General features: G+C 40.9%; 1 protein-coding gene across 3 annotated transcripts in view; it reads left to right on the forward strand.

Annotated features, from left to right (window-relative positions):
• Positions 1-15,777, forward strand: part of LOC126180896 (organic cation transporter protein-like) — a 432,242-nt gene extending 416,465 nt beyond the window's left edge. For all 3 annotated transcript variants that reach the window (XM_049924729.1, XM_049924730.1, XM_049924728.1), the window contains 4 exons: positions 152-366; positions 455-636; positions 9,982-10,118; positions 15,113-15,777. In XM_049924729.1, the coding sequence (XP_049780686.1) occupies positions 152-366; positions 455-636; positions 9,982-10,118; positions 15,113-15,182 (604 nt within the window). In that variant the 3' untranslated portion in view covers positions 15,183-15,777. The remainder of the gene's footprint in view (positions 1-151; positions 367-454; positions 637-9,981; positions 10,119-15,112) is intronic.
• Positions 15,778-16,378: the final 601 nt, after the last annotated feature.

Consider the following 16,378-nt stretch of genomic DNA (forward strand, 5'->3'; position numbering starts at 1 on the left):
TTTTACAAAAACATAATGTCTAAATGTCATCTTGTTCATAGCTGTCCCGTTTCATTAGCACAGTCATTCTCTGTTGTAAACTAACATAAAAGGAGCACAGAAAATTGAATTCTCCTTGCTTGATAAATTTATTCTGTTTCCATTGCAACAGGTTTGTCAACAACAGTGCCTACTATGGTCTTTCATGGAACACATCTAACCTGGCAGGAAACCAGTACTTAAATTTCTTTATTTCTGGTGCTGTAGAAGTTCCTGCATATACTTTCTTACTGTTCACCCTCAATAAATGGGGCCGAAAATCAATTCTGTGCTCTTGTATGCTTCTGGGAGGAGTATCTCTGCTAGCTGCTCTCGCTGTGCCTGGAGGTGAGACATCATGTATTTGTATTAATATAGAGTGCACATAGATACTATTACTCACCATATACTAAACTGCTGTTCTCTTTTGCTGCAGAGATGACATGGTTACTGGTGACATTTGCAATGATAGGCAAAATGGCAGTAACTGCTTCATATGGTACAATATATATATTTACAGCTGAACAGTTTCCCACAGTTGTACGAAATGTTGCACTTGGTGCAAGTTCTACTTCAGCACGAGCTGGTGGAATGACTGCACCATTTATCAACTTACTGGTGAGTCATTATTCAAATATGTTTAGTTCCTGATAAAGACACACATTTTGGATATTAATTATGCTTGCTTCTGTATCAAATGTTTGATGGTTAAAGTACAATACAGAAAGTCTCAAGATGCTCTTTTGAACATGGCTGGGCCATATAAACAAGATAGATCTTGCAGAATTATTCAAAACCCCATCTTCTAAATTTCATTTGAATAATTTAAAATTAAATTGTCTTAGAAATTTATTATTTGACTTCTCTCTAAGACCACACCTTAACTTATTTAATTCCTACTGCATTACATGTCTTGGCCTACTGCCATCAACAGATAGTGAAAGTAAAATGAAAAACACCCGGAGAGAAGCAAGAAAAACATGCTTTAATGTTCCATGTAAATGAAGTGGCGTATATAGATTGAAGACAGTGTTCAGTACATAGTCTCAAGTTAAAATCATACCATCTCCATGACAATCGTGCAACAACTGAAACATTAAACAACTGACAGTAAACACACAAATTAAACTGCCTCCAAACAATGTTACTCTAATGAACAGTCTACTCAGTAAGCATGCTTTTCATATTTGTAACAATATTTGAAAATATAAAATCAAGAACTTAAACAGAGGACAATAATAAAAATGTAACAAACTTAAATTCTAAAAACATTAAACCAATTATATCTATATCCTTCTGCTCTCTGAATTAACATACAATGAGCATTAATTAAAATGTATATTGAAAATTAAAATAAATTATGAGTTACATGTAAATTTACTGCTAAGACCATTGTTAACCACCCTCACTTGGAAGATATTGTACTCCATGATTCTTGTACTTTTTTAGTGGGATAAACTGACTGGGCAGACAATATTAATAGTAACCTTGAACTTTTTCAGATGTTGCAGTTATCTATAATGAAGTACTATCTGGAAAATCCTGACCAAATATTCAGTTCCACCTTGTTAAGATTACAAAGTGGAGCAAAGATTGACAACTAACTTTAAAAGTTCACAAATGTAAAATAGTGCACTTTATTAAGTGCAGAAATGTATTAACTTATGACTACAAAATAAGTGGGTCACAACTACAATCAGTCAACTTATACAAATACTTGGGTGTAACAGCTTGTGGGGATGTGAAGCGGAATGGTTAAATAGGCTGAGTTGTAGTTAAATGAAGTGGCATGACTTAGATTCATAGGTAAGATACAAGGGAAAAGCAGTCAACCTGCAAATGTAATTGTTTACAAACCATGTGGTCAAGTGGGAAGGGGATCATACCAAACGGGACTAACAGGGGATATCAAACATATGCAGTCAGTGTCAATAGCCACAAGTTTGCTTGACCCATGGGAGAGCATCATGGGAATATTGGAAAACTGAACTGGTAGACACTAGTAGATATACATCAATTGTCATATGAAATCCTGTTTCCAAAGTTGAAAGAATGTCAATAACTGAGGATATAGGAATATACTACAGCCCACCCTATGTATTCTTCCTGCAGGCACAACAAAGAGAGAATTGGGTTAGTTACAACATGTACAGGGGCATCTGAGTAGTCATTCTTCTTGTGTTCCATACACAAATGGAATGGGAAGAAACTTTAATAAGTAGTACAATTGGATGTAACCCCTGCCATGCACTTAACATTGGTTTGCAGAGTAAAATTTGTCATTATAAGCAAGATAGAATATTCAATTAAGAACGGACAATAATTTGAAGCAACTACTAGACAACTGACAATCTAATAAGATTCAATATGACTGTGATTGCTAACATTAACAAAATATTTTATTAAAGGAAATACACTTAACATTTAAATGGCATTTATCTGACATTCAAAGCACCCGGTAGTATTAGCACCATAATATGACCCCTGGTTCACTTAAAATGTGAGTTATGAATGTGATGTATAATACTGCCCGTGCAGGAAGGCTGATCTCAAAAGTGTAGAATTTAATGTTAAAATTATGACAAATTTTATGTTGGCCAGACTGGGTGGTATTTTCCTATTCATTTTTGGAAATACACACAGGAAGGAAATAAAGCTACATCATCAACCTGGTCAATGGTGTAGTATAGGCCACATACAAAATAATTTTAACATTTTACATAGGGAGTCAAAGGACCATACTTAGAGTGGTCTGGTTAATGTGAAAAATGGGGATGTGATGCATGGAGATGAAGGTAAGTCAACATTCAGAGGACACTTAATCTAAACTGATATACAAAGAGGAACTAAGAGACCACTGACTATTATATGAATGTACGGTGTCCACAGTTCTCATCGATGTCCTCCTTGCTTGCTACTTTGACATTCGTGGTGGAGGTTGAACATAACAGTCCATTCACACTGAAGGTGGTGGATTCAAAGCCTATCAAGGTGAATCAATTACATGAATGTATGTTGTCTGTTCCTTCCAGAATGGCCAAAAGAACAGACATGATGCAGAATCCACAGCAGTGATACATGTTATGTTAATTGACTCCACGCAGTCTTTATGCAGCTGACACCATGAATTCCTCCCCTTTCCTTTCATTCATCCCCTCCTCTGCCTTTAATTTACGTAACATGTATCACAATGTTGGAGTTCACATAATGTCTGCTCTTTCTGACATGTCCGAAAGAACAGATACCACCCATTCATATCACTGATTTTCCTTGATGGGCTATGAATCCACCACCTTCAGTGTGAGTGCACAATCAAGTTTAATGTCATGGGGGAATCTTGGGAAACAAAGTAACGAGCAAGGAGGAAATGGACAGGGACTGCAGATAGGTGGCACTATGTGGGTTGAGCGAGGGGCATATTGAGATAGTACGTGAAATTATTATAAACACTGCTTCCTGGCTGGTTCAGTGGTTAATGCAGCTGGCCAGTAAGCAAGAGATTCCCCACTTGAATCCTGGTCCAGCACACATTCTCATTTGTCACTGCTAACTCCGCATAAAGTCCTCCTGCAACTGACATTATGAATTCCTTCCATTCCATTCCCTTCCCTTCCCTTCCCTTCCCCCGCCCTCCACATTCCATTTACACAAGACCATTGACTGTTTGGTCATATGACTTACTGTTATATAAGTACTCCCTGCACCTTCCTATAAATAATAAAGTGAAGAACCAAAAAAAGTCTTAATCACATAATCAGGTATTTATTGTTTCAATTCAGGGCTTTCTATCTTGACTAAGTGTGATAGTGTATCTAATCATGTCTGACCTGTTAAGATGTTTTCTTGGAGATCACAACTAACTACTTCACTCCTTTCTCCATCCCTTGTTTGTCTAAGAAAGTATGATACTGTAAACAATAACAGTGACATTGTTCCTCATGTTCTGGCAAGTTATTTCCAATTTATGAACAAAATTTTAACAATCTGAGTTTTGCTCTTATGTGTACTCGCCGCCTGGACCCTCCAGGGGGTCCACAACTCTTCTGTGGATACATGCATGGCGAGCACGGTACCTCAAGCTAGTGCAGCTCTTTCCTTTCAGGCCTGCATACCTTCTCTTTCCACCCCCCCTCATCCCCCCTTTGATCCTCCCCCTATTCCCCCCTTTGATCCTCCCCCCATCTTCCCCCCTCTCCCCCTTGCCACTTCCCTTCCCCTTCCCCTTCTCCCTATCTTTGGGAGTATGTTTTGTGTCTACATCTGGGACGGACACTTGTGACTGTAAGATATGGTTTCTCTTCTCTTCTCTCTATACTGGAAAGTTTCTGTCCTCACTTTGTCCTTCTCTTTTCCTTGATTCTTCTCTTCACCTTCTTCTCCACCAAGGCATTTGAGACCTCTTCTCTTCTTTCCTTTTCTTTCTTCCTCCCTTTCTTTCTTCCCCCCTGTGCATGTCTGAAGGCTGACCCACGTGTAGCCAGTGATGGGGTAACACATAATTCCCCACCCCAGGTAGACAAGTAGGACATGTATGTACCCCCTGGGAAAGGCCAGGCCCAAGGAGGGGTGAATACCTAATCTGGTACCTTTCGAACATGCCGATTGGTCCCTACAGCCGTTTCTCGGGAGGTGTGACCTGAGGTGTGGACAATCACCTAAGATGGGAGTGCCCTCAGAGACCCCCCCCCCCCCCCCCCACTAGGATACTGGTAATCAAGGGGGATACTTTCGCAATGGTTTCCTCTACTTCTACAACTTCTGCTCACAAGAGAAAGTTAGAAACGTCTCGGCCACGGACAATTCTTCCATCCATACCAAAGTTCCTAGTTGTTTCTCGGTCTGACAAAGGTTGAGGCTTCTCCACTGTCAACCCTTTCATTATTCAGAAAAGTGTCGATACAGTTGTAGGTCCGATAAAGTCTTGTTCCTGATTACAAAATGGCACCTTGTTGTTAGACACTGTGTCCTCCAGGCACATAGATTGCTTTGAACTACACTGCTACACTCCTTCCCTGTCTGAGTGGAAGTGCACCGTACCTTAAATTCATCACACAGGGTGGTTTATACAAGATCACTCAACAGATTATCCAATGAGGACATCCAAAATTACCTGTCTGACCAGGGTGTAACGGCTGTACTACATTGAGTCATGAATAGGGTGGACAAGGAACAGGTACCAACCCACACTCTCTTCTTGACATTTGACAGTGTTGAGCTTCCATCGAACATTAAAGCGGCGTATGAGATCGTTTCAGTTCGCCCTTACATCCCCAATCCTATAAGTCGCTATCAGTGTCAGTGGTTTTATCATACCAGCCAGTCGTGTCCCAATACGGCCAAATGTGTTACATGTGACAGGGATGCCCATGAGGGTGATTGTCCACCTCCATCACCTCCTTGCATCAACTGTATGGGTGACCACACTGCATCCTCTAGAGATTGCCCTATTTTTAAAGATGAATGAATTATTCAGGCAATCTGAGTGAAGGAAAAGGTGTGTACCTTTGCTGCTCATATGTTTTCACCAGCAGAAAGCCCACTGTGCTCCCAGTGGGTAAATACAGCACTGTCCTCACCTCTCATTGACCTACCAAGCAGGCAGCCATGCAGACATGCGATCTTGCCTTTAGCTCCACAGTCGTCAATTGTCCAGCCTAAAGATCACCCATTCAACCAGCCCACTATCACCTGCTCACTCTAAGGCTCAACCTTCATTGGCTCCTGCTAAATCATCGATGCCCAGACTTCCAAAAAAGAGCCTACTTGTGAAGATTTTTTTTACGTACCCAGACCTCGCAACCATTGACTACTCCCTCATCTCAACGTCCTGCTTCCAAGAAGGTGCATAAGAAACACAGTTCCTCTCCTTCTCTGCCATGGTATGTCTCTTCTACAGCATCACCCAGTGGTAGCCGACCTCAGCCATCTTCTGTGTCGCCAAGACGCACTGCTGGCAGCCAATAAACCAGCCGATCACTGGCGGCAGGAGCTGCTCCCGAACAACCTATGGATCAGGCAGGATCTTCTGTCTTTGGCTGAATGCCGTTCCACGCTGTCAGCTGCCAGCTGCCAGCTCTCAGTGGTCATTGAATTGACGGCAACTGTGGTGAGATTTTTTCGTTTTCTGTCCACCCTATGTCAATTATCCATTGGAATACCCACGGACTTTGCTCCAATTGGGATGAATTGTTGGTCCTCTTACGATCCCTCTCTGGTCATCTTCTGCCATCCGGAAACAAAGCTATGCCCCCATGATTGCTTTATCTTCCCTCATTTCCAAACATTTGGTTTGATCTCTGCTCTGTTGATGGCGTTCTGGCACACAGGGTACTTATGACTCCTCTCAGTGATACTATCCATTATCACCCAGTCCCCTTAAACAGTTCCTTGCAAGCTGTCACTGTAACTCTTTCCCTTTCTGGATATGCCTTCTCTATTTGTACCGTATACATTTCATCATCTACACCAATGGCCAGAGCCAATCTCCTTCGTCTCCTTGGTTAGCTCCCACCCCACTATTCGCTGGTTGGGGACTTCAATGTCCACCACTTGCTTTGGGCATCTCGGCGTCCTTGTCAGAGAGGCTCCCTATTGATTGACCTCTTCCACCAAGCAGGTCTCATTTGCCTCAACACTGGGGAACCTACATTTTTGTCTGCCTCCATGTCAACCTACTCTCATTTGGACCTTTCGGTTGGTACTGTTCAGCTAGTTTGGCGCTTCGAATGGTTTGCTCTTGCTGATACACACTTGAGTGACCATTTTCCATATGTCCTTCGATTACAGCAACTGCCATCTATGTGCCCAAGATGCTGGTAGTTTTCCCAAGCCAATTGAACACTTTTCTCATCTTTAGCAACATTTGATGACCTTTTTCCTAGCATCGATGATCAGGTCACTAATGTTATGGTAGCTATTCTTACAGTTGCAGAATGTTCAATACCTCTTACATCCCCTTCGCCCCGGCGCCCCCCATTTCCTTGGTGGAATGAGGCATGCTGTGACGCAGTATGCGAATGGAGGCATGCTGTTCGCATTTTGTGTCGCTATCCTACAATGGCCAACAATATCCGCTATAAGCAGTTAGGTGTGCGATGCAGTTTCGCATCCGCGATAGCAAGATGGTAAGCTGGGCTTCTTTAACAGCTCCTTTAACACCTTCACACTCTCATTTGCAGTTGAGTGTCGAATCCGACAGCTATATGGCACATTTAGTTTCTCCCTGATCTCTGGGCTACCTGTCACGCAAGATACCTTAGTGGGCCTAGTCGCAATTTCTAACTAATTGGGTCAACACTTTGCTGAGATTTCAAGTTCTTCAAATTACCTGCCAGCCTTTCTCCCAAAGAAATGAGCAGTGGAAGTGTAACCTCTTGCTTTCTCCTCTCAAAATCATGTAAGGTATATAATTTTTTCTATGCGGGAACACCAGCATGCACTCTCTTCCTCTTGATCCATAGGAGCCATGTCCAAATGTTTTTTGTATTTATTATACCATAGTCTGTGTTACCTCCTTCATCTTTATAATTTAATTTGGACTGACAGTATCTTTCCCAGAAGATGGCGGGAAGCTATCGTCATTCTGGTTCAGAAACCTGGAAAGGACAAACATCTCCCCTCTAGCTATCGTCCCATCTCTCACACAAGTAGTGTATTTAAGGTTTTGGAGCATATGGTAAATTGCTGTTTGGGCTGGTGGCTGAAGTCCCAAAAACTTTTAACACCTGCCCAATGTGGTTTCCAACAGCATCGTTTCACAGTTGACCATCTTGTTGCTCTCTCCAATTGCATCATGAACAATTTTATCAGGAAACGCCAAATGGTAGCTATATTTTTTGATCTGGAGAAGGCATATGATAACTGTTGGAGGACCAGAATCCTCCGCACACTGTTCTCTTGGGGCTTTTGAGGTCGGTTACCCAATTTCATTCATGAATTTATGACAGAGCACACATTTACAGTGCGTGTGAACACTCCTCTCTCCTGTACTTCCTCCCAAGAAAATAGGATGCTCCAGGGCTCTGTGTTAAGTGTTACACTGTTTGCAATCACCATAAATCCAATTACATATTGTCTCCTTCCTGATGTCTTTGGCTCCCTCTCTACTACAGCTCTCAACAGACCAGCCTTCTTGAATGATGCCTTCAAGGATGTCTTGATCACCTCCACTCATGGAGCATCGAAACCGGCTTCCAATTTTCTCCCCGTAAGACCGTCTGTGTAAATTTTTGGTGACATGTGGAGTTTTATCCGCCTTCCTTATATCTAGGCCCTGATGACTTCCCATTTGCAGATGTCACCAAATTATGGGACTTACGTTTGACAGAAAACTGTGCTGGTCTTCCCACGTTTCATATCTTTTGGCTCGCTGTCTGCGGTCCCTCAACACCCTCCCCACCCCAAAATTTATTATCAGGATTTTGCTTCTCTATGCACACAAATGTAGACTGCCACATTTATTTACACCAATGGCTCAAAGACCACATTTGGTGTTGGTAGTGCCTATATTGTTTGTGACACCTCTATTAGATTTTGGCTTCCTGACCAGTGTTCGGTTTTTACTGTGGAGCTTTACACTGTTCTCCAGGCCATCCAATACATTCCTCTCCATAAGTGGATACAGTATATTATGTGCTAAGTTTCACTCAGCTCTCATCTCAACTTCCAAGCTCTTTATCCTGTCCACCCTCTGGTCCACCAGATTCAGGACTGCCCCAACATGCTCCACTTGGGGGGCATCTGTGGAAACGAGGCAGCCAATATAGTGGCAAAGGCTGCAGTCTGTCTTCCTCAGCTCACTGTTCACATGGTTCCCTTTGCTGATCTACAGAGCATTGTTTGTCGTCACGTTGCTCTTTTATGGCAACACATTGGTCTGCACTTCCTGATGATAAATTACGGGACATAAAACCTCTTCCCTGTGCTTGTAGCTCTTCCCTGTGCTTGTAGCTCTTCCCTGTGCTTGTAGCTCTTCCCTGTGCTTGTAGCTCTTCCCTGTGCTTGTAGCTCTTCCCTGTGCTTGTAGCTCTTCCCTGTGCTTGTAGCTCTTCCCTGTGCTTGTAGCTCTTCCCTGTGCTTGTAGCTCTTCCCTGTGCTTGTAGCTCTTCCCTGTGCTTGTAGCTCTTCCTCCTGGCCTCTTCATCGGGAGGAGGTAATTTAACTGGACTCCGGATAGGGTACTGTCTTTTTAGCCATCGACATCTTTTAAGTGGCAGTCCTCATCCGCTTTTTCCCTACTGCTCTCCATTGTTGACGTTGAGACGCCTTTTACTGCAGTGCCCCTATTTTAATCGGCTATGCACCCATTTACAGCTGTCACCTGATATATCTTCCCTTTAAGCAGATGACACACACTCAGCCGATCATGTCCTACATCAGTCATTTGAAGCTCTTTTTTGGGGAAAACAACCTCCTCTTCAATAGCAGTTTTCTCAGATTTCCATTTGTTATTAGTTTCCCTCCTTAGTGAGTTTCACTCCTATTGCTGCTGATTTAAAATTCGGTTTTTTACCCTTCACTAAGCCACAGAATGGGCGCTTATGACTCTAGCAGTTTTGCGCCAAAAAACCAGAAAAAAAAATCACTGCCTGGAATCTAAGCAGACAATAAAACTCACAGCACATGAAAAAGACAGCTAAGTCAGTCTTTGAAATATTGTGAATAAAATGGAAATTAAACTCAGCAGAACACCTGCAAATACACTGTTTATCAGTCAGGTTGAGGAAACCTGGGAGATCACATTATATATCCTATTCTGACAAATTAAGGAAGACATTACAAGGAGAAAAATATCTATAAGATTATCAGTAACTCATGATCTTTCTCCTACAATGATTGAGAATAATGAGGCATGAAACTGATGATGATCTTGGACACAGTGGCGTTTAAAAGTAGATAGGCCTACTGCTAATCACATTTATAATATTCTGAAATATCTAGAAATGATCCTATTATTTATTTCAGGCTGAATTCTGGCAACCTTTGCCCCTCTTGGTATTTGGTGCTATGATTTCTGTTGGTGGCTTTCTGGCTCTCCTACTTCCAGAAACATTAAATAGAAAACTTCCTGACACCTTGGAAGAGGGAGAAGACTTTGGAAAGTAAGTAATATTGCTATATATGTCACCTCAAAAATAAGAGAACTGCTGCTTTGATATGTTTTAACTTACTTTCTGTATCTGTTTTGTATGGATGTCTTCCATCTGATTTATATAAGAAGTATAATATAATTAGTGAGAGCTAATTGACACATCTGTTTCATGTATAATGTGCAACAGTTGCTTCTAACATATAAACTTCTACCTTGATCTGCTAATTTGTTTATTGTTGTCCACAAATCATCCCAACATTGATATTAGACACCTCACCCTATCAAAGAAAGAAAAAACATTAAATAATTCATATGTACAGGCATACAGTTACTTTCAGATATAGTCTGACACAGCCAATGCTCTTTAATATATACATACGCACAACCAAGTTACTGAAAATGCTGTTGCTGTTCATTGGAAAATCCAGGATGGAATGTAACAATATTAGAAAAGGAAAGTTGCTACTTGGCATATAATGGATATGCTGAGTCATGATAGGCAGAACAAACAATTCACACAATTGTGGCTTTTGGCCATTAAGTCCTCTGTCAGGAATACACACACACACACACACACACACACACACACACACACACACACACACACACACTAGTGCAAACACAACTTGCACACATGTCTGCACTCTCAGACAACTGAAACCACACTGCGGGCAGCTGCACCAGTGCATGATGGGAGTGGCGACTGGGTGGGGGTAAGGAGGAGGCTGGGGCGGGGAGGGGGAAGGGATAGTATAGTGGGAGTGGTGGATAGTGAAGTGCTGCAGTTTAGACTGAGGGCAGGAGAGAAGGCGGGGAGGGGGGGGGGGGGGGGGGAAGTAGCGGAAAGGAGAGAAATTAAAAGGAATTAAAAGACTGTGTGTGGCGGTGAAATGACAGTTGTGTAGTGCTGGAATGGGAACAGGGAGGGGGCTGGATGGGTGAGGACAGAGACTAACGAAGGTTGAGACCAGGAGAGTTACGGGAACATAGGATATATTGCAGGGAAAGTTCCCACCTGCGCAATTCAGAAAACCTGGTGTTGGTGGGAAGGATCCATATGGCAGAGGCTGTGAAGCAGTCATTGAGATGAGGGATATCATGTTTGGTAGTGCATTCAGCAACAGGGTGGTCCTTTTGTTTTTGGGCCACAGTTTGTCGGTGGCCATTCATGCGGACAGACAGCTTGTTGGTTGTCATGCCTACATAGAATGCAGCTTAGTGGTTGCAGCTTAGCTTGTAAATCACGACTGCTTTCACAGGCAGCCCTACCTTTGATGGGATAGGTGATGTTAGTGACTGGACTGGAGTAGGTGGTGGTAGGAGGATGTATGGAACAGATTTTGCATCTAGGTCATATTACAGGGGTATGATGTATGAGGTAAGGGACTGGGAGCAGGGGTTGTGTAAGGATGGACGAGTATATTGTGTAGGTTTGGTGGATGGTGGAATACCACTATAGGAGGTATGGGGAGGATAGTGGGCAGGACATTTCTCATTTCAGGGTATGACGAGAGGTAATCAAAACCCTGGCAGAGAATGTAATTCAGTTGCTCCAGTCCCAGATGGTACGGAGTTACGTTCCTTTGTGGCCGGACTGTGGGACTTTGTGAGGTGGTGGGAGACTGGAAAAATAAGGCACAGGAGATTTGTTTTTGTACAAGATTGGGAGGATAATTATGGTCAGTGAAATCTTCAGTGATACCCTCGGTATATTTTGAGAGGGTCTGCTCATCACTGCAGATGTGATAACCATGGGTGGCTAGGCTGTATGGAAGGGACTTCTTGGTATGGAATGGGTGGCAGCTGTCGAAGTGGAGGTATTGCTGGTGGTTAGTAGGTTTGATATGGACGGAGGTACTGATGTAGCCACCACTGAGGTGGAGGTCAGCATCTAGGAAAGTGGCTTGTTGGGTTGAGTAGGACCAGGTGAAGCAAATGGGGGAGAAGTTTTTGAGGTTCTGGAGGAATGTAGATAGGGTGTCCTCACCTGCAATACAGATAGCTAAGATGTCATCAGTGAATCAGAACTAGGTTCCCCTCATAACTCAGTACCACCTGGGACAGGAGCAACTGAATTACATTCTCCGTCAGGGTTTCAATTACCTCTCGTCATACCCTGAAATGAGAAATGTCCTGTCCACTATCATTCCCACCCCTCCTAAAGTGGTATACTGCTGTCCACTGAACCTACACAATATACTCGTCCATCCTTACACAACCCCTGCTCCCAATCCCTTACCTCATGGCTTGTACGCCTGTAATAGAGCTAGATGCAAGACCTGTCCCATACATCCTCATACCACCACCTACTCCAGTCCGGTCACTAACATCACCTAGCCTATCAAAGGCAGGGCTACCGATGGTGTACTTTCCGCTTTATGAGACTGCAGATGTGTGAGCAAGTTGCGCTTGTGTGTGTGTGTGTGTGTGTGTGTGTGTGTGTGTGTGTGTGTGTGTGTGTGTGTGTGTGTGTGTCTACTGCTGACAAAGGCCTTAATGGCCGAAAGCTATGATTGTGTGAATCTTTTTATTGTGCCTATCGTGGCTCAGCATCTCCACTATATGGTGAGTAGCAACTTTCCTTCTCTTGTATTATGGAAACGTAAATTTGATTTTCTGTGTCCAGTGATTTTTGTACGATCTTTGTCTTTCAGCTGACTTTGTTTTCAATTTTTTTCACATCTGTTTGGACTTTGTGTCATAGGAAAGTTGTCCTGGCTATCTACAGTTGATAGTAGTTGTGGCTTTTATCAATAACTTAATGCCCCACAGAATCTCACTCACTGTTATTTAGCATACGTTTTGTTGTAACAGTATAACAGCACTTTGCAACAAGCTCATAAGCATTTTTCTCAGAAGTGATCACTAATAAACTACAGACTAAAATAAAAGCAGCAGGACAGCTAATGATGCAGGAACATGTATACTGTCTCTGATTTGATGTCTTCAGAAGAAAAGGCCTCATTATAGCTCCACTCTTTAGAGAGTAATGTAAATGAATTGGTCCATGTATCTCAATCAATAATTTCTACCTTCAGTAATGTTAGTATCATAGTCAATGCTATGATTTGCTTATTTTATATTTGCAAAATCGTGTTTATTGTCTAATACTGTGCTAAAAACATTTGTAAAAATTGGTGTATCAAAAATATTTATAAAAATTATTCAAGAAACGAATGTGCCTTAAATTATATGCATTGTTATTGGCATGCCATATTCATGGCATGTGTCATTTCAGTTCTCTGATCTTTGTTTCATACAATTTCTCTCACATTCCTCATAAAGCTAACAGCTAACAGCTGACCTTTATAATTCACTTACATGTTTGTCATTTCTTCCATATTTTATATAATATACTTCCCAACTTTTCACAATATTCAGCTGTTCCTCATTCAGTGTCATGTGTACTGTTGGTCTATCCCTTTCCTTATTTTGCCCATCAGATCAATCTTGCACAACTCTTTCCAAACATCACTGTGTTCCCACCTTTCCCTGCTGCTCTGATCACTTCAACACTTTGTTCGTACAACCCCAGAGCCATTCCTCCTTGCATGTTCTTCACACTATTTCTATCTACATTAGATCCTTTTTCATTTCCAATTAACAGTCTATTTCCACTATAACTTAGTCTTCCTCCACTGCTCTATCTGTATTCAGCAAATTATCAAAATATGTTCTCCAGAACTCTTTTAATTCCTCCTTCTTTTCCATCTCATTCCCATCTCTACCAACCATTTTTACGTTCTAGCCCACTCCTTTTCTCCTATTGTTGGTCATTCCATAAACTATTTCCTGATTTCTTCTACTGTCTTGCTCCACCATTATAGCCCATTTTTCCATCGGCTTCCTCTTTCCCCCTGGGACTAATTTTTGTGTCCCACTCTTCTTCACCTTATGCTCTTCGATCATTTATTATATGCTTTGTTGAAACCATTCTCTAACTGCTTTAGTCTTCCTCAAAACTCCTTCATAATACCATCAAGATATCTCTGCACATTTCCTTCTAATAGCAGTTCTTCCACACACCACCTCTGTTCCTCTTCTGCAGTTTGAAGCACAACCAGTGGGATTTTAACCTTCAAATCTGCTTATTTTTTGTTCCATAATCTTATTTGCCTTTCATTACCTTATTGCCTATTATCAAGTCATGAGTTTCTAACCTTCAATCTCCTTTCGCCTCACTTCTTTACTCTTCCTCAGTAATTTGCTCCAAGTACATACTCATAGACATGTCTCCTCACACCAATATGTGCTTTCCAGTTTCACATTACAGTAATTATGTTCTGCCAGATTGTCTGATTCTGTAATCCTTCTTCAAAAGCCTCATGTTCCATATTAATATGTATCCCTGTTTTCCCCTTCAGTGATACTTTGGTCTTTATCATTCCCTCATTTATTCCTGTTACTTCCTCCTTCAGTCCCTGCTACAGTTACTCCATTCTTGTATCCTCCTCAATGCCCGTCCAGTGCTATCTAAAACCATTTCTCAGTTCATGCCTTTCTTCATTTTTTTCACCTTGTTTCTGCCATTCAGTTCGTGCCTTTTACTCATGTCAAATAGTTAGTCTACTTATCTGTGTCCATTTCTGTGTTATTTATATTCAGATACATTTTTGATAGCTTCTTACTTATACACTGTTGGCTTGTCAGACCTATCACAACTTCACCAGACCTCAATTTCCCTACACTTTTCAGCATTCTTGAATTGCCTTCACAGTTACTACGTTGTCATAGGGCATGTCTCCAGTGTTTTATGAAGGACTGGACATTGCATCTATGAAAAAAACTTCAGTACTGTTTTTTTAACTATCTTTGGATTTTATCTGTTCATGTTGAAAATGTAACTATCATATCTTAAATATTTTAATTTTATTCAAATTTAATCAAAATTTCAAAATAGGGATAATGAAAAACTGGAGAAGTGTTTTCAGTCAGTTTCATTTGCAATCTGTTGATCATGTTTGTTTACAGTTGTTATAAATGAAGTATTTATTTCATTCACAGGGAGAATGAAGAAGATCTGGAAGATGTTGTGAAGAAAACTGGCTCTGTTATTGTTATAGCATCAAAATAATAAGTACAAATTCAACAGTATTTTTACACTGCCAAACAAATTTGTGTGAATATATTTTTGTGTGCAGCAATATTTTTGTACAAACTAGTGTTTAGTGTTTTCAGAAATCTGAGCTTTTGGACATATCTCAGAATATGTGATGCAAGGATAGTTATTTGCAAGTAAAACTGTTTATGCAAGCGACGAAAGACGTATGGTCTAATGTGGTGACATTCAAATACATTACAACCACTTGTGTTTTGAAAGGGTCTGCTGTGAATGTCTTTAATTGGTTGTAATGTAGAAACTCTTTGTACAAGAAAATGAATGTTGCTCTCCTTTCTAAGTTGCTCCACTACCAATGATAGTATTTATAATAAAATTAACTTTATACTGCTTTTGTATATTCATTGTATATAATTGCCTTATATAAAGAAGACTTGTAAATTGTTCTGTGTATGTTTGCCTCTATTTATATATTTTTTACTCAGGCTTATAAAAAGTACAGAATGCTCATGTGTGATATTAGAAAATAATTTAATGTTGATCCAATATCACGATGTGTGATACATTTCCATTACAATGACGTATTTAATAAAATAATTTTTTTATTATACCTTGTTTTACATGTTTCATCTATTAATCATCTAATTACCCTTTCAAAGGTTGTCCATTTAATGTTCTAAACTGTGATCACATACCTTGTGTGATGCAAGGACAGTATTTTGTGTGTGTGTGTGTGTGTGTGTGTGTGTGTGTGTGTGTGTGTGTGTTAGTGTGTTTTAGAAAGAGAGAGAGAGAGAGTGTTCAATCACCTTCAAAGCACATTAAAATGATAGATGAAGTTTCAGCTGCAGTTATTGCACTAAAGGGTGTTGCAAAATCAATATTTTATATGTTTACCGTAATGAACTGGAAGAGTCAGCACATACTTTGAAAATCACTACAAGTAAAATGAAGAATAGAGGTTTTGTCAAAAGGACACACAATGTTTATGTCAAAACACTTTGATTATCTCAAAACAGGTGAAATAGCTAGTTGTATTTCTCTTTTGCCAGAAGGACCAACCAAAATATCGCATAAGCATGAAAAGTATGAAAAGAGTAATTCTATGACCTACTGACCTTCACTTGCGTCTACTAACAAGAGATGAACCAGTAGTATAAATACTTGCTGTGAACGCATTGCCAGCTTCAGTAGCAATCAAATCACTATCA

This window comes from Schistocerca cancellata, chromosome 1 (assembly GCF_023864275.1).
Source record: "Schistocerca cancellata isolate TAMUIC-IGC-003103 chromosome 1, iqSchCanc2.1, whole genome shotgun sequence".
NCBI classification, from domain to species: Eukaryota; Metazoa; Arthropoda; class Insecta; order Orthoptera; family Acrididae; genus Schistocerca; species Schistocerca cancellata.